The sequence below is a fragment of the Artemia franciscana genome, chromosome 19 (assembly GCF_032884065.1).
Source record: "Artemia franciscana chromosome 19, ASM3288406v1, whole genome shotgun sequence".
In the NCBI taxonomy this organism is placed as follows: domain Eukaryota; kingdom Metazoa; phylum Arthropoda; class Branchiopoda; order Anostraca; family Artemiidae; genus Artemia; species Artemia franciscana.
Window position 1 is genome coordinate 18,580,738 of NC_088881.1, and position 20,683 is coordinate 18,601,420.

General features: G+C 36.0%; 1 protein-coding gene across 1 annotated transcript in view; it reads right to left on the reverse strand.

The window, feature by feature from the left end:
* The window catches only part of LOC136039369 (spondin-2-like), a 63,780-nt gene that overhangs the window by 34,441 nt on the left and 8,656 nt on the right, over positions 1 to 20,683 (reverse strand). Inside the window, exons 2-3 of the mRNA XM_065723045.1 lie at positions 17,584 to 17,798; positions 15,101 to 15,205 (exon numbers count right to left, since the gene is read on the reverse strand). Coding sequence (XP_065579117.1) covers positions 15,101 to 15,205; positions 17,584 to 17,798 — 320 coding nt within the window. The remainder of the gene's footprint in view (positions 1 to 15,100; positions 15,206 to 17,583; positions 17,799 to 20,683) is intronic.

The following is a 20,683-nucleotide window of genomic DNA, read 5'->3' on the forward strand; positions in this document are numbered from 1 at the left end:
GCATATTCTGGTGGAGAAAAGTAGGTTGAAGACATAATACGCAAAGTATGAAATTTTGCAATAAATTTGATTTTTTTTTATTACACAGTTTTTAAAGAATTTTTTTTTTTTTTAATTAACTTTAATTTTGAAAGTTCTTTCATTAGAAGGAACTGATGCAGGTATGTTAAATATGTCTTCAAGGCAAGTGTTGGCGCGTTCGAGAGCTGGAAAATTAGGGTTGAAGTTTTATTTGATCAGACCAGTGCCTTGCGAGCCAGCTCCCTCTTACGAACTATCGCCTGGTATAGGCAACCTTCTTAGATCCGTCATTGGTCCGACTCGTATAAAAGAAACAAGAATACATGTAAACAAATTTTGTTGCCTTTTGTAAAGTTTTTTGTCACCCCTTCTCCCAAGCGAAAATAACCCTTCTTCCAAAGAAAGATCTTGGATACGGCCCTGAATGGAACCCGTCAAATTTGGGAGGGGGAAGCGGTGGGATACAAATGGGAAATTATTTAAATAGCAAATAAATCTCCCAAAATATTCAAGTGAGTATGTAAATTTTCATAATCTGTGACATTTAGGGATGGAGCTGGGGACTCTTTTCTAATTATGCAGTCATAAAAAAAAAATACAAAAAGAAAACCGTGAATTCTTCAAATATTCCAAATATCCTGATCATTCCTTATTTGAACATCAATATAAAACCTACTGATATCACAACCTCCTGTGTATACTTGCATAGAAGTTTTTTAGTTGCAAAATCAGAACTGTATGTTCAAAACCATACTAAGGAAGTATTCATTCTTCACGTATGATTAGTTTGCATCAAACCACACCTCCTCCTTAATTTATGTTCTTTTTTTGTTGGGTATCCCTAATGTTAGTCGTAAGTAAAGATACAGTCACAACATTTCGGTAAACCTATTAGTTCGCCACACTTTTGGCATTAACATTGATCTTATTTAATGTAGATGGGCTACCAATTTGGAAAAAAAATCTGAAAATTCAATGAGTTTGCTATTTTTTATTTATCTGTTAATATTTAAAATTCGCATCTATGTTTGAGCATGAATAATGAATGTGATGATGAAGAATAAGTCAACATGATCTGAGAACTTACAGCATACGAATTAATTTTATAAGATGAATGTATTCTACTTCGAGAGTTGTTTTTCTGATTCAATAAGATTTATGATTGAGAAAAACCATTGTTTCTCGTAGTTGTCTAGGGCATATTAACGATAAAGATTTTATTTTATTCTTATGTTGCGACAGTAAAATGTCCATGACTAGACTTTTAATAATAACTTAAACCCGAATTTAAAAATATTGGCACACATTGGTCAGCCTACAACCAACAGGAAACCGATGAATTTTACGATAGCAATTAGTTTGAAAGTGTAAAACTTTTTTTTTAAAGCAACGTGGTCCCAGAACTCAATGGAAATATCATTAGTAGAATATCATATTTGTATTGATTTATATACATTTATCACCCACAATACGCATTGAATCTGATGTAGATGAATTTTTTACAGAGGAAACGAACCCAGGAAACTTGAATGAATTAAAAAAAAAATAATGGAAAAAAATAAAACATATGCAAAATTCCATGAAATATGTTTCTATACTTTAATTCTCCTCCGAAAGGGCTATTTAAGGTAGTTTTTAATTAAGATAATTCAATTACTTCTAGAAAGTGATCGCAGCATCAAACCACCTGAGGCCAAACACAGCTACTGTACTATTTCTTTATTATCATCCTGATTAGAACTTAACTCTTTACTTCGTGGTTGCAGCTTTATTTTAATATTTTCTTGTGGAACTCCATCCATTTGAAGATACAATACCATTTGGTATTGTATGGTAATGTTTGGTAATGGAATTGCTTGGTAATGGAAGTGTATTGTTTGGTAATGGAACTCCATCCATTTGGCCCCAGCTGGCCCCTAATCGTTTGACCCCAGCTGGATGCCAAAAAGTATTAGGTTGTTGTTTCGTAAGCAGTTGTTATTCGACAAGCAGTTGTTCAGATGAATAACTAAAACTATCCTAAGATAAATTCTTTGAAGAAAGCTAGCATATATTCTTTTACTTTAGGAAGCATACCCGTTTCAGTTTCAATTCTTATCTTTCTATTCTTCCAGAATTTATTTAATAGCGAAAAAGCACCCTATATCTTAGCTGTTCAACATTTTGTATGTTGATTGAATTCATTCAATAGGTCAATTTTCTCGGTGGCTAATATCGCCTCATCCTCATTTTTTCACAGTTTAAGCAGCGTAGTATTATTAATATCAATCTCATTTACCACCTTAACCCTAGCAATAATACTTGGACATACAGGAAAAATTATTTTGTTCTACTATTTGTCGGATGTCATCGTTGCCGCGATAGCTGCAACCTAGTAAGAGCGATCTCTGGCCTTGAATAACTGGAAGGTTGAAAACGCGTTTTGAAAAAACAAAATGTCTGGTAAGAAAGAATGCCCATTTGAAGCTGATTTATGAATGTTGAGTATCATTTCGGTTTATATTAATAGTAAAGATTTGCTGCAAAAGAATTTTTTCCGGAAATGGGACAAAAAATTGGAAACCTCTTGACAATGACGTTGGATCGAAAAAGAAGTGCTCCATTTTAATCATCATGACTAAAGACGCTGTAGAGGAGAATTAAAGTCACCCACCTTGGATAACAAGGAAAATCAGTTTTTTACATGATAAGAAACTGATATATTTATTATTTTTTTTCTTCTTCTCTTTCTTCGTCGTTAGTGGATGACCTGAACACCACCAAGATCTTTTTAAGAATTCATTTTAGAGCTAATTTTTAAAGTTATGCGCTTTCTTAAAACTCGTCTTGATAACACCATCATAGAATGGCATATGTCACCAAAACAGCACTTTTTAGTGTCATTTCTGGAGTAAAAAACTGGGAAGCGCGAAAAAGGTAAAATCGTAATTCCCATGATTGAGAAGTTAAAAATCCAAGGTTTAAAACCCCACTCCTTTAAATTTTCTTCTCCCAGTTTCGTTATATATCCCCAGTTAATATAATTTGAGCTGCATATTTGCATATTAGGGTGGGCTACAGTATTTGGAGAGCATGAAGTTAAAAAAAAAAACTATTTTTACTTCATAATATGCAGAGTAATTGCAGCAGACACATTTTGCGTGCAAACCCACTATGCTTTAATCCTACTCCCCTCCCCTTTAATACGCCAATATGTAGTCCGAATTTGTTTTCTGAAGTATTGTATTATCATCAAGTTTTAGTGTTTTTCATTAGGATTCACCTAACTTCACTTCTTGAGAGGGGTCACTACAACAGAAAAGTACTCACTGGGACATCGTAGAAATGAGTAATGGGTAGCTATTTGAAGCTTTTGCAATTAGGGTTTAACTTCCACCACGCCGTCAAGGCATGAATGAATTGGTCACTGATTGTGACGTCCCTCACAGGTACAATCATTTTTGTGTAGGGGAAGGGCACAACCCCAAGAATTTATGGAATTCTGAATTTTAAACTTTTTATTTTTCATAATAATACAAATCTCATGATAAGGTCTCCTAAAATGTTAAATTTCAAGAAATAAAAACAACGAAAGCGTGCTTTCTCATGAAAACTTGAAAATTCTTCGCATTATTTGAAAAAAAAATACATATTTTAGTAGTGACAGCATAATGACTTTCGCGAGACCCATAGCCACTACTCCTTTCTTCCTTTAATAATTTAAGTTGAACGGCGATTCCCTCAAGACCCGGGTGTTGTTAATTTTCTTCAAAATGCAGGTGCTTGTTATCTCAAAGGGAATGTTTTCAAAAAGACACATGCGTTAATTATGTTAAAGTTCTTTGATTGCTTATAAGCCCCACGTGGGTTAAGAAAAACCTTCAGGTTTTCTCTAGTTGTTACGTAATAGTTTCTTTGATTCTTTAAAAAATCTACGATGGCCCACCAAATCATGATTTCTTTCCTTGTTGCATAATAAAGATTCTTTCGAAAACCTATGAGACCCCGCCAAATCTAGATTTCTTTGGCTGTTTGAAAAAATTTAAGGGTCCGCTAGTGGGGAATCTTCAAAACACCGGAGCCTAGCGAGTAATTCCACCAGGCCCCCTAACATCCAGGACCAATGGGGGTCCCTAGCAACCAATTCTATTAGGGTCCCTAGCATCCAATTTCACCAGGTCCCCTAGCCTAGCCACCTAGGCCTCCTAGCAACCAATTTCACTGGAGATCCTAGTTTCCAATTCCATCATGACCCTAGCATCCAATTTCATCGGGCCCCTAACTTAACCGGGCCCCATACGTAGGCCCTAGCATCCATTTTCACTGGCTTGCCCTAACATCCAATTCGAACGGGAACCCCTAGCACCCAATTTGACCAGGTCTTTAACCTAACCTAAAAACGGGGGCCGATAACATCCAGTTTCACCGGCCCCCTAACCTAACCAACGGCAGCTAGTATTCAATTCAACTGGGACCCTAGCAAGCATTCATAGCAAGGTCCCCTAGCAACTTTTTACAACGGAGGCCCTAGCATCAAATTCTATCGAGGCCCCCTAGCAACCAATTTCATTGGCAACATATTTTTTAAGATGTTTTAAGGTTTTTGGGGTTGTTATGTAATAGGGGAATGTTTACTATGCATTCATACGTGACTTGCTGGCCCGTTGGAGACCCCTGCTTATTCCTGAGGAGGACACACATGGGTGTTACGTAATGACGATGTACACGTGGGATTCTACATGATACCTTTGGAGATTAAATTTATTATTCTTCTCAGGGAAAATATCTCAGATATTTTTTCTCAAGGAAAAATTTATTAACTAAAGATTTTTTGTCCACTTTAGGACTCGAAAGGGATTACCACTCAAAGAAATGGACCGTTAACCGGTTGGACTATGAAAGTCTTATTAATATTTTGAGTCGGGTTATGCATTCTACATGATAACTTAATGCACGTTAGGAGAATCCCCTGTTTGCGCGTACTAGAAAGGTTAAATGAATTGCTTGTTCATATATGGTTGCAATAATTGACACGCAGAGGGGAAAATCGATTAATGGAAATCGCTTACATTTGAATTACACCTGCTTGTTAAGTAATGCTTTAGAGGATGTTATCAGATAGTGTTGGAGGCTTGTTCTTGGCGCATTTTTTAGTAATAGTCTTCTATTCTATTAGAACTTGAATGTGATATCAGAGATGAAATAAAAGCGAGAGCACGATTATAGCTAGAATATGTTATATCTTCATATATGATCAAAAGTTTTCCTCAATGCTACACAGAATTTACCCTTTATTTTAGAGGTACTCTTGAACGAGCATACCAATATACATAGGCTACACGATGGTTAAATTACATAAACGATTACCTTTCGAAGCTTTATCCTGGATCGATAAATCTAAAGAACAAACACTTTTGTACATACAAATTTGATTAAGAAAACAAATTTACAAGCATTATTAAAACGCAGGAAAAACAACTCAAAATCGAAAATGGAAAAACCTGAATGTGAAAAGGGCATATAAAGGATAAAAATTAAGCAAAAAGAACGGTGAATTATAGAAAAGTGGGAACCCTTGCAATCAATTTCAGTGGGTGGGGGTTTGATATTAGCTGTAAATTTTAGCCCTGCTTAGAGCTGTTTCTGGGAGCTTTTAATGAAAATTCCATATTTCTTTGAGCCAAGACTATGCATATTCACAGCACCATGACAATATGTGGCTAGCCCAAGCTAGCAAAAAATTCCAGAGGGAGGGGGTTGATATAAGAGATAAATTTAAACCTTATTAACAGTTGTTTCCTGGAGGTCAGCGTGAAAATGCCTCATTTCTTTGACAGGGTGTTAGATTTCAGTCCCACTCCGCTGAAAATTCTTTTAACACCTTTCACCTTAACTTTAAGCTATAGAATATGTTACTCCAAGCGATTCACACCTCAATAGTAACATGTGGCTGGCTCGTAGCTACTCCTGCGATACAGAACATCATTCCTAAGACACTTTTTCAGATACTTTCAGGTTAAAAATCATGCATTAATACATTGGCTCTTGTTTTCGCAAGTCAACCCTCCATTATACACCATGTCAATTTATACCACCGTGCCACGCTATGACTGGTATTCTTGCACTCTCTAGCGCCCCCTCATTTTTAGTAAGACATTCTCTACATATTGCCACTATAAAACCATGCGTTAAATCCAACGGTTCGGGTTTTCAAAAACCACCCTAAACGTGTCACACTACATCAGATTTTCCCCTCTGCGTGTCAATTATTGCAACCATATATGAACAAGCAATTCATTTAATCATTCTAGTACGCGCAAACAGGGAATTCTCCTAACGTGCAATAAGTTATCATGTAGAATGTATTAGTCGACTCAAAATATTAGAAAGACTTTCAGAGTCCAACTGGTTAGCACGCCATTCCACTGAGGAGGAATCTCTTTCGAGTCGTAATGTGGACAAAAAATTCATTAGTTAATAAATGTTCCCTGAGAAAAAAAAAACATGAAAGAAAATGAAATCTGTTACAGATAGGAAAAAGGGAAGTAAAGAGTGAAGTAGAAACTTAAAGCGAACAAAAATATTGCTTCACAATTTACGCAGCATATGTCATCAAAACTAGTTCAAATGAACCGATTCGCGACATTTCTCTATATTTGCATATTTCTGGAAAACAAGTGCTTTGCTGAAAACTCATCTTGATTAATTTTTTAGAGAGTTAAACTTATATATTAAAATCTACTGATTCCATGGCAGGGGAAAAACTATTAAGAGCCTTATAAATTAGTATTTATTTTCTGCTGTTTACTTGAGGATTTTTCTACTCTTACTCCTATTTTGTTGCTCCAGCTTTGTGTTTTCAGTTAAGAGATTTCTTTCAGTTTTGTGATTTCTTGCATGCTTTTCATATATTTGAAGTTTCTGACCTTACTTTTACTGTACTTTGTTCAGCTTATATATTTCTAATTTTTTTCGCACGGATTTCATTTTTGTGGTTAACTTTTTTTCTTTTGTTTTTATATTTTATGCTGTTCAATTTTCCTGTAGTTTTTGGTAGCTTTTGTTTCACAAGACTTTGGGTTTTTTGACGAGAAATTCAGTTTCGTAATATTTCAGTTGTGATAGCCAATATTTAAATCCTTATGTTTTCTTACAAAAGACACTAGATTGAGGTCTTTTATCTAAATCTAGGACTTAACAGTGAAATAGCTTATGAATGATCAATTGGTTTCAAATGAGTGATGCTAAATTTGGGCAACCTTTTTTAAGTTAGATTTTTATATTCCTGTTCTTATGCTCACAAGGTGGCCTTACTTGCATTTTGGCACGGACTATCGCGTGGGTTACCTAAAGAAAGGTGTATTCGTTGTGGACTAACTCTCAAAAACCTCGGGACTTACTTAATCTCATTCACCTTGTTACATGGTGTTTTGTTATTAGGTAGGAGAATTTTTAATAGAACAAAATCCAGCACATTTTTTCTTGAGCATGCGATTTGTATTTTAAAAAATCCATTTTTATTTCCCTCAAAATTGAGGGTTGTTAGTCTATATAATAAACTAGCCTATTATCATACTGGACCTTGATTGTACCAAATTAAATGTTCAGAATATCTGAGAAGACTGAGCAGTGACCTCCAACTCATTTATAATATAGCCACCTTCCCACCAAAATTATTTGTATTCTATAACTGGTAGTAATAAACATTACATTATTTTGAGACATATTTTAAATCACAATGACAAATTTTTGGAAGACTCGTACTGTGCAAGGAGTGCAAACCTTAATGTTTATCTAGCAGCATAAAAGCACTAATAGAAGAGGGTAGTGAGACTTATCTGGAAAGACTAAGGAGCACAAGATTATATTATTAAGAGAAAAAACAGCAACATCACTTCCCCTTCTATGAAAAATTTGCCCAAGAACGCTGAAACGAGCCAAATTACAAATTCCATTACTCGGAAGAATTAACCTGCAATTTTTACGGAAGATGAAGAATGGCGACGAAGCCTAATTTCCCCTGCTACCAGAATAGACGAAATTTTCTAAAAGAAATGACCACTGATTGTTAGAATTAGTTTGGTTATTCCCTGCCTCGAGTTTGCTTCTAAACGGATCAGAGTATTTTATTTTACCTCAATAAAAAAATGAGTCACGATTTGAAGTTTAGATGCATACTTTAGTAGTTAAGCGACTAGGGTAGCATTATAGGAGCATGTTTAGTTAAATTACTTGGTTAACGCCCAGATCCCACTGCGTCGCAATTAGGGTCTTATTTCGGTTTGTGTAGTAATTGACTTTTTGTTTTGCAAATAGGAGGCTATTCCAAAGCAAAAATAAACAGTTTTCACGTATTGAGTCTAGCCACCATAGAAAGATAATGCATATCGCTAGTCTACAGAGGCGGACCTAGAGTAAAATCTGGTGAGGGGGTTGTGACAAGGGCGTCAATGACTGACCACATTGACAAGTTTATTTAAAAAAAAGCATAAAAGAAAGAAACAGAATGAGAGTGCCAGAAAGAGGGTCCTCCCGGACCCTCTTTCTTATATATATATGTATATATATATATATATATATATATATATATATATATATATATATATATATATATATATATATATATATATATATATATATATATATATATATATATATATATATATATATATATATATATATATATATATATATATATATATATATATATATATATATATATATGTATATATATATATATATATATATGTATATATATATATATATATTATATATATATATATATATATATATATATATATATATATATATATATATATATATATATATATATATATATATATATATATATATATATATATATATATATATAATATATATATAATATATATATATATATATATATATATATATATATATATATATATATATATATATATATATATATATATATATATATATATATATATATATATATATATATATATATATATATATATATATATATATATATATATATATATATATACAACCCCGTAGGGAAGTGAAACAAGTCGTAAATTTTCTTGGTATTCTGTATAAGAACTTTTTTTTTCTTTGAAACAAGATTGGTATAGATCCTACTCGAGACTAGAGTTATCTTGTAAATAAAAGGCTGACTTTTTCTGACCGACTGTGACTCATTTCCTGCAGGATGAGGAATACTCCACCTTCGAGGGTAGCTATCTTTCAGGTTCAGGAACGACAATCTAAAGCAGGTTTGTTACTATTGTAATTTCCTACGACTCTAGGGCTTTTAGGCGGTCCCTGGAGGCTCATGAAGTAATGTGAATTACAATTGATAAAAATAAATATAGATGGTCCATATCATGCAGGGTCCTTGAAACACTTTGATTGCTTTAAGGTTTGCTCCAGTGTTGAATAGCTTCAAAATATAGCATCCTAAATAATAACATACTAAACTATAACACAATTAAAATACTATTTTATAACACAAATTTTGTGAAGTCCAAACAACTTGACATCTTAGCTAAGTTGAATCTAAGGTAAAAACATTAGCCCAGCCCAACCCTCTATCCCGATTTCCAGGTACAAGGTCTTATCGCCTGCAAAGGTTTGGATTTTCATATTTAAAAGCCCTAGAGAAAAAAGGATGGACTCTTGACCTTACAAATATGATAAATTGAAAAACCCTTTTCCACAAAATAATTTTTTCAAAGAAAAGTAAAAAAAATCCATTAAACAACAAGAGCTAAGAGCTCATGTGGCACTTATGATGATGTCGGAAGAGCCAAAAGCTCATATGGTATGAGCTCTAGCAAAATTCTAAGAATCAATAGATTGCTTTAAAAGGAAAATCAGAGGCTTAAGGCCGTCTGGGATTTAAAATAAGAGCTCTGAGTCACAAGGTCTTTCTAAATATCAAAATTCATTAAGATCCGATCACCCACTCGTAAGTTAAAAATACCCCAATTTTTCTAATTTTTCCTCTCCCTTCAGCCGCCCCCCATATCGTCGAATCGGGTAAAACGACTTTATCAAGTAAATTTGTGCAGCTCCCTGACACGCCTACCAATTGTATCGTCTTAGTACGTCTAGAAACTCGCCAAAGCAGTGAGCTTCACCACCTAATTCTACCAAAGAGAGCGGATCCAGTCCGGTTACGTCAATCACGTATCTACGACATCTATAAGCGTTTTTTAAGATTTCCGGTTTTCCCCTCCAACTCCCCGAATGTCAAAAGATCTGTTCGGGAATTGAAATAAGAACTCTGAGACCTGAGTTCCTTCTAAATATCAAATTTCATTAAGATCTGGTCACCCGTTCTTAAGTTAAATATACCTCATTTTTTCTGATTTTTCCAAATTAACAACCCTCAGCTCTCTCAAAGAGAACGGATCCGTACCAATTATGTCAAGTTCGTATCTATAACTTGTGCTTATTCTTCCCATCAAGTTTCATCCCGATCTCTCCACTCTAAGGGTTTTCCAAGATTTCTGTTTCCCCCCTTCAACCATCTATGTCCCTGAATCCAATTCGAACTTAAAATGGAATATCTGAGACATAACATTCTTCTATATATCAAGTTTCATTAATATCCGATCACCCATTCGTAAGATACCTCGATTTTGACGTTTTCCAAAAATTCTGGTTTCCCCCTCCAACTCCCTTCAATATCACCGGATGTGGTCGAGATTTAAAATAAGATTCTTAAAGCATAAGATCCTTCTAAATATTAAATTTCATTAAGATCTGATCACCTTTTCGTAAGTTACAAATACCTCATTTTTTCTAATTATTCCCAATTACTCCCCCCCCCCCAACTCCACCAAAGAGAACGGATTTGGTCCGGTTATGTAAGTCACCTATCTTAGACTTGTGCTTAATCTTTCCAGAAAGTTTCATCCTGATCTCTCCGCTTTAAGCGTTTTCCAAGATTTCGCCCCCCCCCCTTAATGACACGGGATCCGGTCGGGATTTAAAATAAGAGATCTGAGATCCCTCCACTCTAAGCGTTATCCAAGATTTTAGGTCCCCCCAACTCCCCCCAATGTCACCGGATTCAAAATACGAGCTCTGAGACACGATATCCTTTCAAAAATCAAATTTCATTAAGATCCGATTACTCCTTCGTAAGTTAAAAATACCTCATTTTTTCTAATTTTCAGAATTATCCCTCCCCCCTCAGTAGTTGGAAATTTTGCAATACAGTAGTATTAGTAGTAGTGTGCACATATTGTATTTTGGTCAATTGGTCTTCCCCTTTAAGTATTTTCTGAGGGTTCAAGTTAATACACAAATCAGTTTTGTTGATGCGCTATTTGGGCAATCTAAATGCACATAGTGTCTTTTGTTAGTTCGAATTTGCCGTCAATATTCTCTCAAATATTTCTTTCATGGACGTAGCTTTAACAGTAATATTATCGCAGTAGTTTCGATGGTAGTAGAAGTAGTTGCAGCGTTAGTGTTGGATTAGTAGTAGTAATAGTAGTAGTAGTAGTAGCAGTAGTAGCAGCAGTATTAACGACGGTAGTAGTATATGCATATTGCCTTTTGGTCAATTGAACATTGCTTTCATGATGCCCCGGAAGATGCACCTAAACACGTTAAGCCGTTCCAAAAATATTGTCGATTTAAGCTTTTGACACCCTTTTGACGCCCTTTTCACCTTAATACCGTAAGCCTTACAAGTTGCTGTAAATGAAGTAATAGTTGGAGATATTTAGTAGCAGTAGTAGCATAAGCAAAATAGCACTAGTATTAGTGTTAGTAGTGATATGCATGTATTACCTATTTGTCAATCGATCTTCCCCTTTAAGTGTTCTCCAAAAGTTTCAACTTAATACCCAAATCAATTCTTCAGGTACGCCCTTTTGACAATCTGCATGCGCTTAGTGTGCTTTGATTTAGTTCACGTTCCCCATCAATGTTTTGTCAACGATTCACCTTCATACGTGTAGCCTTAGTAGTGCTAGTATCGTAGTGGTAGCGGTAATATTATAATTCTATGGAAGATGTATCACAGTATAATTATTAGTCGCAACAGTAGTAGCAGCAGTCATAATAGCAGCAGTAGCAGGTACATTTTCCCTTTTGGTCAACTGAAGATCCCACTCATGATGCCCCTGAAGTTTCCTATTGACATGATAAGCCATTCCAAAATATTGCTGATACGCCCGTATCAGCAATTTGTAGACACATAACATGATTTGCGTTAGTTCAACTATCCCCTAAAAGTTTCTCCAGATAATTTTTCAATATACTCAGCCTTAGTAGTACTTGCTACAGTACTCGCTAGCAGTTATAGTGATAGTGATTGCGTGTAAATATTGCCTTTTTGGTCAATTAATCATCTCCCATACCATTTCCTGAAAATTCTAGATGAATACACTCAGTAATTCCTGAGTTACACCCTTTTGACAGCCCGAATACACTTAGCATGTTATGACTTAGTTCAACACCCCCTTCAACATTCCCTAAAAGACTCATCTTAATACCCTTCGTATTTTGGGAAAGTAAAAGTCAAACACACATACCTTTACATGCATTCCATGAAAACCTTATATGCCCCCAGGGCATAACTTAAAGTCCTTACCCCAGGGCTCTTGGGGGTTATGCCAAACCTTGAGGTATTGTTATAGGTTCTTTGGACTATTTCAACAAAATTACCATCGCATAATTTCAATCAGATATGTTTGGTGAAAGGAGGGGTAGTTGGGGGAGGGATTATTGACCTCCATTACTGTTGACTCTTAAAAGGGAACTAGAACTTTCAATTTCAACCAAATGAGTCACCTCTAAATTTTATACAGCCATCCCTACCGCAAGAACCATAAATACCCCAGGGGCATACCTTACAACCCTCGCCCTCAGCTCTGGTGATTTTTATCAACCCAAAAAGCCTTTTTATATGACCTTTGCACTATTTTGAATAAAAGGACTGTCTCAAAATTTCTATTGGATACATCTCAAGAAAACACATTGTGTTTATGCGTGTGTGTGGGAGGGGGTGAGGGGTTAGCTGTGCTCTGATCACTTTGACTCTTAAAAAGGGCACTAGAATTTCTGATTACCAATCCAATGAGTCCCTTCCAAACCATAATATAACCACCCTTTTTATAAGAACATGACATGCCCCTAGGGCATAACTAACAAACCCTTGTCGTGAAAACTGTTAGGGGGGGGGGGGTGACTTCCTCACAGACATAATTTTTAGACCCTTCAAACACGATGAACAAAATTATCATGTCAAAATTTTGATAGGAGGTGTTAAGGGAATGACGAGCGTGAAGGGAGGAAGGGTTGGTTTCTCTCAGATTACTTTGAATCTTAAAAAGGGCACTATAACTACCAATTTCAAATCAAATGAGCCCCATTTGAAGTTTATAAGACCACCCATTCTATAGAAGTAATATATACCCCCAGGGCCTGACTCGCAGTTAGGCACTGGGGGGTTGTGTCAACCCTAGAGGTATTTTTATCTGTTCTATCGACTAGTTTGAGCAAAATTGGTATCTCACAATTTTAATCAGATTCGCTCGGTGAAGAGGGGTAATCGGGGGGAGGAGATCTAGCTGCCCTCCATCGCTTTTGACTCTTAAGAGGGAATTAGAACTCCCTTCCATAAAAACCTTAAATGCCCCCGGGGCATAATTTTTAACCCTTGTCCCTAAGCTCTTGGGGTTTGTTTCAACCCAAAAAGCCTTGTTGTATGATATGTGGATTATTTTTAATAAAATGGCTATCTCAAAATTTCTACTAGATGCATTTCGGGACAATACAACGTTTTTGTGTGGAAGGAGGGGAGAAGCTGGACTCTGATCATTTTAACTCTTAAAAAGACCACTAGAGCTTCTGATTACCAATCCTATGAGCCCCCTCCGAAGTTTATACGACCACGATTTCTATGAAGAAAACTTGTATACCCCCCAGTGCATAACTTACAACACTTACCCTGAGGACTGGGGGGGGGGGGGTCCATCCTCAAGGACATATATTCCAGCCCTTCCAACTACGTTGAAAAAATGGCTATCTCAAAATTTTGATGTGGAGTATTTGGGGAAATAATGGGAGGGGAATTTGCCCTCCGATCACTTTCGACTAATAAAAAGGGCTCCAATCCTCTCAATTTCTAATCGGAAGAGCCCTTATTGAAGTTTCAACAACAACACTTTCTATAAAAACCTTATGTGCTCCCGGGGGATAACTTACAACCCTTGTCCCGAGAATTGTGTCTGGGGGGGTGGCATCTGCAAAGACATAATTTTCAGACCTTTCAACTACGTTGAACAAAATTTCTATCTCAAAATGTTGATTGGATGTGTTCGGGCAAATGTTTAACGTGGGGGGGGGGGGGGGCATTTGACCTCCGATCACTTTCGACTATTAAAAAGGGCACTGGCTCTTCCAATTGAATAGGCCCCTTTTGAAGCTTCTATGACAACGCTTTCCATAAGAACCTTTTACACCCCAACGGAATAACTTACAACTCATGCCCTGGGGGCTTTGGGGGGACTGTCATCTTCAAAGACATAATTTCCTAGCCTTTCTACTATGTTGAATAAAACGGCTATCTCAAAATGTTTATTGAATGTGTCTGGGGAAATGGTGGGTGTTGGACAAGGGTTATTTGCCCTCCAATCACTTTCAACAATTAAAAAGGGCACTAGCCCTTTCAATTTACAGCTGAAAGAGCTCTTTTCGAAGTTTCTACGACAACTCCTTCAATACGAAGTGCCCTTGTTCAAACAAACCAAAAAAAAAATAGTATATTGTACGAACATAGTTCTTTACTTATGCAGTGCTATTGCGCTGCCTATGATTTGGTACAGAAATGCTAAGGAAAATAACAGTTGCCACGTATCTATTCTGTATGCCTTTTTATTGAATGAATGGCAATGCAAAACAATTGGAATAAAATAATTTTGAAAAGTATCAGGCTGGTAAGATTCTTTAGCAGGAAATGAGTAGATCTTGACTTTTATCACGCTATGGCTGAACTTTAAAGGGCTGATTTACATGTAAATGGGATTGTTACCATTATCCCAAAAATGGCAGCATCACGATTGTTAAGTGCATTACGCGTAAAAAAGCAAATTACCTGGATTATTGCACTCTCGATCCACCTGTTATTGACACAAAGGTCAAAACTATCAAGACCAACAAACCAGTCTGGAGATGGCACTACTCGAGATGCTAGAGATACCTAAAAAATGACAGACTTTCCTTAATGTAAACACTTACATTTATAATTTTTTTTAAATGTCAAACTCTAGTTTTTACTTACATATTGCTTTTCTATGTCATTAAAGCATAAGTTCTTTCTAATGAACTCCCTGCAATAAAAACTGAAAAACTAATATTGTGTGCATAAGGGGGAATAGTGCTTTTGTTACTAGGTGCTGACGCTCCCCTTAAATAAAGGTATGCGTAAATGCCAGTTAAAAAAGTAAAGTAAGAAAAAGTAAAGTAAAAAATAGGTAAAGTAAAGTAGAAAAGTAAGCAAAGTTTGTCTTTCAGGGTTTCAAAGCTTGTTAATTGAAAATCGGAATTTAACTGCAATATTTAAATATAAATTCAAAAACCAACCACCATTAAACAAAAATTTCACAAATAGTGCTTAATTATCGCGAAAGTTTGTCTTTAAGGACTTATTGCATTTTTTATGACAAATATTAGGCTAATATTGCAACATTAAGTCAAATTATCAAGACACACTGAGTGCATGTTTCAAACCTATTGTTTCCTTTTTGCGTTTTTAGTGTTTCAGATTTTTAAGGGTTCCTGATGTTAATGGCTGCACATCTAGGGCTAATACTTGAAAATAAAAGTCTGATATAATGGTACAGCTACTCCTAGCACAACTACCCTACCACGACTACTACTAAATTCATAATGTTAATTATTACTAACTGATATCATTGATGAAACATAAAATCCAGCATTACCATCATTAGCATGTCTATATTCAAAAATTTGTCATTTAAAAACGAAAAGAAATTAGACTCGAAGAGCAGTATTCTACCATGAAAAGTAAAGACTGATTTTAAAGTAAAAATATATGCATCACAACTAATAAAGGTTTCAAGTCTAAAATGAGCAGAAATTTCCATGAAAGAAGAAATGAAATGCAAAACGAATACACATTGCGATGAGAAATGAAGCGAAGCTTAAAAATAACACAAATAACCGCAAAAAAGTTTTGTGTCGCTGCCCCTCAAACTCTTGTTATAGCTAGATTGTCATTTGCTTTTTACTGAAAACATAACGTTTTGAGTGCTTATCATTTTCAACTATAAAATTGAATACTGCTTGAAATCTTGGAATTTTATCTTGAACTAAGCATATCTGTGGAAATCCATCCATTTTGCACATTCCAAGGTGGGATAATTTCCCACCTGAAATTTCATCCTCTTATATTCACTGTTTTCAAATTAAATTAGCTGAATTTTATCAAAATTTCGCAACTTGAATACTTTGTTTATTTTTGACATAGTCCGAATGGCACGCCAAATGTGTTTTAAGGGAGTGGTATTACAACAGTTTTTTGTGGTAAAACTTTATCGATTTAAAACATTTGTGATAGTTGTTTCAGTTTTGCTGCTTTAAAAGGTCTTATTTTTGTCATTGTTTTCTCCATATTTGATCCATCATTGTCAATTGTGTACAAATATGAAATAAAAACGAGCTAAACAAAACTTTGAGTTTAGGCAATATATTTAAACTTCACAAGCATAAATAATACCCTAATGTACTCTGGGTTATAGGAGGCTTTTTTTTGGCGCAATTTATATTGATTTCAAATTGACTGCTTGCCAAGAAAGGCTTGAATTTGAAATGCTGAGAAATTTTCAAAAGATAATTTAATTTTATACTTTATGGTTGCTCAGGAGGGGGGGATTTTGGCCTATGGATAATTTTATTGAGTAAATTTTATATTAATCAAATTTTATCCGGACTTTAATTCTAAGGAGTGGTTTATTCAAAGACAAAGTAACTCAACAGTCAAGACTTTTTCATTGCAGAATAAGTCATATAGGTTACCGACACTCAATAGAATCTTGTGATAATACCACGTAGAAACAATACCATCGTATTGGAGTTGGAAATTATTCCAATTTAGGCTTTCCACTCAGACCAACAGTAGTAAAGATATTGTGGAGCCAACAAGCACAAAATTTGCATAACCGGTTTACACCTCATCAGCATATTACAGACAGGGCATCTCATTAGCATATTACGGACGATACATACTGCCTTTATTCCAATAGATACAAAAAGTGGCTTTATTAAGCCAGAAAAATATGGCAAAGCTGTCCTTCTCTAATGCAAAATACAATTGACTATTAGTGCTACTGTTTTGATTTCCAATCTTTGTAGCGTCAATGACACACCGGTTTCCTGTAACCGTTTTTACAGGTCTTTTACCTGTGTGTCTGAACTTGCCATAATACTTCCTCTACAAAATAGACTATTTGTAAACATGCTCACACACTTGGAAAGAAACACTGAAAAGACCGATGAAAAAACATATCCTTCGACGCCTAATTAACGTTCTATTTTTCTAAGCATTATTCAACTGACCTTGGGATGGAGTCCGTCTACAAAAAATTCAGCTTCGGTTTTTCCTTCTCCCGTCAAAATAGGAGGTGCGTTGAACTCGTCATATACACCTCCTTCGCCCTGCGATTGGGAATCAAGGACGTCTGTTCTCCCAGTTTCTGTAAACTCTTTGAGTCCCTCACTTGCAGGGAGGCCACCCACGCGAAATAGTATGTAAGAACTATTGTGTGTTCTCCCTGAAAGATATTATTTTATTTATTAATCAAATTTGATAGAAAACAATTGTGACCAAAGCAAAAAATAAGTTCATTTCCATCCTAATTGAACTAGTCTTTGCTTTTCGGGAGGGGGGCAGGTTTTTTTATTACTTATGCAGTATACTATCCCCTCAAGTAATCCAAAAAAAAATCTTTAGCTTTGTTGGGTATCTTCCATAATCAACATGGTAACTATTTCAATACAATAGTTATATCAATCAGCGATAGCAATCTCACTAAAGAAAACAAATTGTTAAGATATGTCACGCCTATGTTGTATCTCACCTTTCAAGCAATGTGGATCGGGAGGATATAAGCGTCATTAGACATACGCTACCCTTTAAGGAGTCCTCCCATTAAGATCAGCTTAGAGAACAGTTTTTGGATATTTCATCATAAATGGGAGAATGAAAGATACAACTTTATGTGTGACACCAACGACATGGATCATACACACAATAAATAAAGTTTTTGATTTGCCTTCAAATCTTATTCCCCAAATCTACTAGGTTCATATTCTAAGTATTTGCTTATTTTTCTACTACTTATTTTCAAATGTGTTTTGAGTTCTGGGTTTAGATATGAGCGTTTTTGTTATAAGCGTTTCCATTTGCAGTTAATCAACAAGAGCTAAGAGCTCATATGGCACTTGTGACGAGGCGAGAAGAGCTAAGAGCCAAGAGATCATATGGTATGAGCTCTAACAAAATTTTATGAATCAATAGATTGATTTAAAAAGGAAAATTAAGAGGCTTAATGCCGGTCAGGATCTAAAATAAGAGCTCTGAGTCACGGTGTCCTTCTAAATATCAAAATTCATTAAGATCCGATCACCCACTCGTAAAGTATAAATACCTATTTTTTTCTAATTTTTCCTCTCCCTTTAGCCCGTCAGATGGTCGAATCTGGGAAAACGACTTTATCAAGTCAAATAGTGCAGCTCCCTGACACGCTGACCAATTTTCATCGTCCTAGCACGTCCAGAAGCACTAAAGTCGCCAAATCACTGAACCCCTACCTCCAGCTCCCCCAAAGAGAGCGAATCCAGTACGATTCTGTCAATCAAGTATCAAGGACATTTGTTTATTCTATCCACCAAGCTTCATCCCGATTCCTCAACTCCAAGTGTTTTTCCAAGATTTCCCCCTTCAACTCCCCCCAATGTCAAAAGATCTGGTCGGGATTTGAAAAAATGAATTCCTTCTAAGAATCAAATTTCATTAAGATCCTATCATCTATTCGTAAGATAAAAATACACCAATTTTCACGTTTACCAAGAATTCCGGTTTCCCCTCCAACTCCCCCCAATGTCACAGGATCTGGTCGGAATTTAAAATTAGAACTTTAAAGCACAATATCCTTCTAAATATCAAATTTCATTAAGATCTGGTCACCCTTTCGTAAGTTATAAATACCTCAATTTTCAAAATTACCCCCCCCCCTAATTCCACCAAAGAGAGCAGATCCGGTTCGGTTATGTCAGTCACGTATCTTAGACAGGTTTCTATTCTTCCCATTCAGTTTCACCCTGATCTCACCGCTTTAAGTATTTTCTAAGATTTCCAGTCCCCCCAACTCCCCCCCCCCCAATTACGCTTGATCCGGTTGAGATTTAAAATAAGAAATCTGAGTTACGAGGTCCTTCTAAATATGAAGTTTCATGAAGATCCGATCACTCCTTCGTAAGTTAAAAATACGTCATTTTTTCTTATTTTTCAGAATTACCCCTCCCCCCATAGAGCGGATCCGTTCCAATTATGTAAATCACGTATGTAAGACTTCTGCTTATTTTTCCCAGGAAGTTTCATCCCGATCCCTCTAATCTAAGCGTTTTCCATGATTTTAGGTTCCACCACCCCGAACTTCCCCCAATGTCGCCAGATCCGGTCAGGATTTAAAATAAGAGCTTTGAGACACGATATCCTCTAAATATCAAATTTCATTGAGATCCGATCACCCGTTCGTAAGTTAAAAATACCTCATTTTTTTCTAATTTTTCAGAATCAACCCCCCCCCCCCAACTACCCCAAAGAGAGCGGATCCGTTCCGGTTATGTCAATCATGTATCTAGGACTTGTGCTTATTTTTCCCACCAAGTTTCATCCCGATCCCTCCACTCTAAGTGTTTTCCAAGTTTTAGGTTTCCCCTCCCAACTCCCCCCCCCCCAATGTCACCAGATCTGGTCGGGTTTAAAATAAGAGCTCTGAGACACGATATCCTTCTAAATATCAAATTTCATTGAGATCCGATCACCAGTTTGCAAGTTAAAAATACCTCATTTTTTCTAATTTTTCAGAATTACCCCCCCCCCCCCCCAACTACCCCAAAGAAAGCGGATCCGTTCCGATTATGTCAATCATGCATCTGGGACTTGTGCTTATTTTTCCCATCAAGTTTCATCCCGATCCCACCACTCTAAGTGTTTTCCGAGATTTTAGGTTTCCCCCCTCCAACTCCCCCCTATGTCATCAGATCCGGTCGGGATTTAAAATAAGAGCTCTGAGACACAATATCATTCCAAACATCAAATTTCACTAAGATCCCATCACCCGCTCATAAGTTAAAAATACTTCATTTTTTCTATTTTTTTCCGAATTAACCGCCCCCCCCCCCCACTCCCCTCCCCAGATGGTCAAATCGGGAAAACGACTATTTCTAATTTAATCTGGTCCAGTCCCTGATACGCTTGCCAAATTCATCGTCCTAGCTTACCTGGAAGTGCCTAAAGTAGCAAAACCGGGACCGACAGACAGACCGACCGACAGAATTTGCGATTGCTATATGTCACTTGGTTAATACCACGTGCCATAAAAACGAAGCAGATTTATACTTCAGAAGAAAGTTGCCGAGTTGTTCAAGAAGG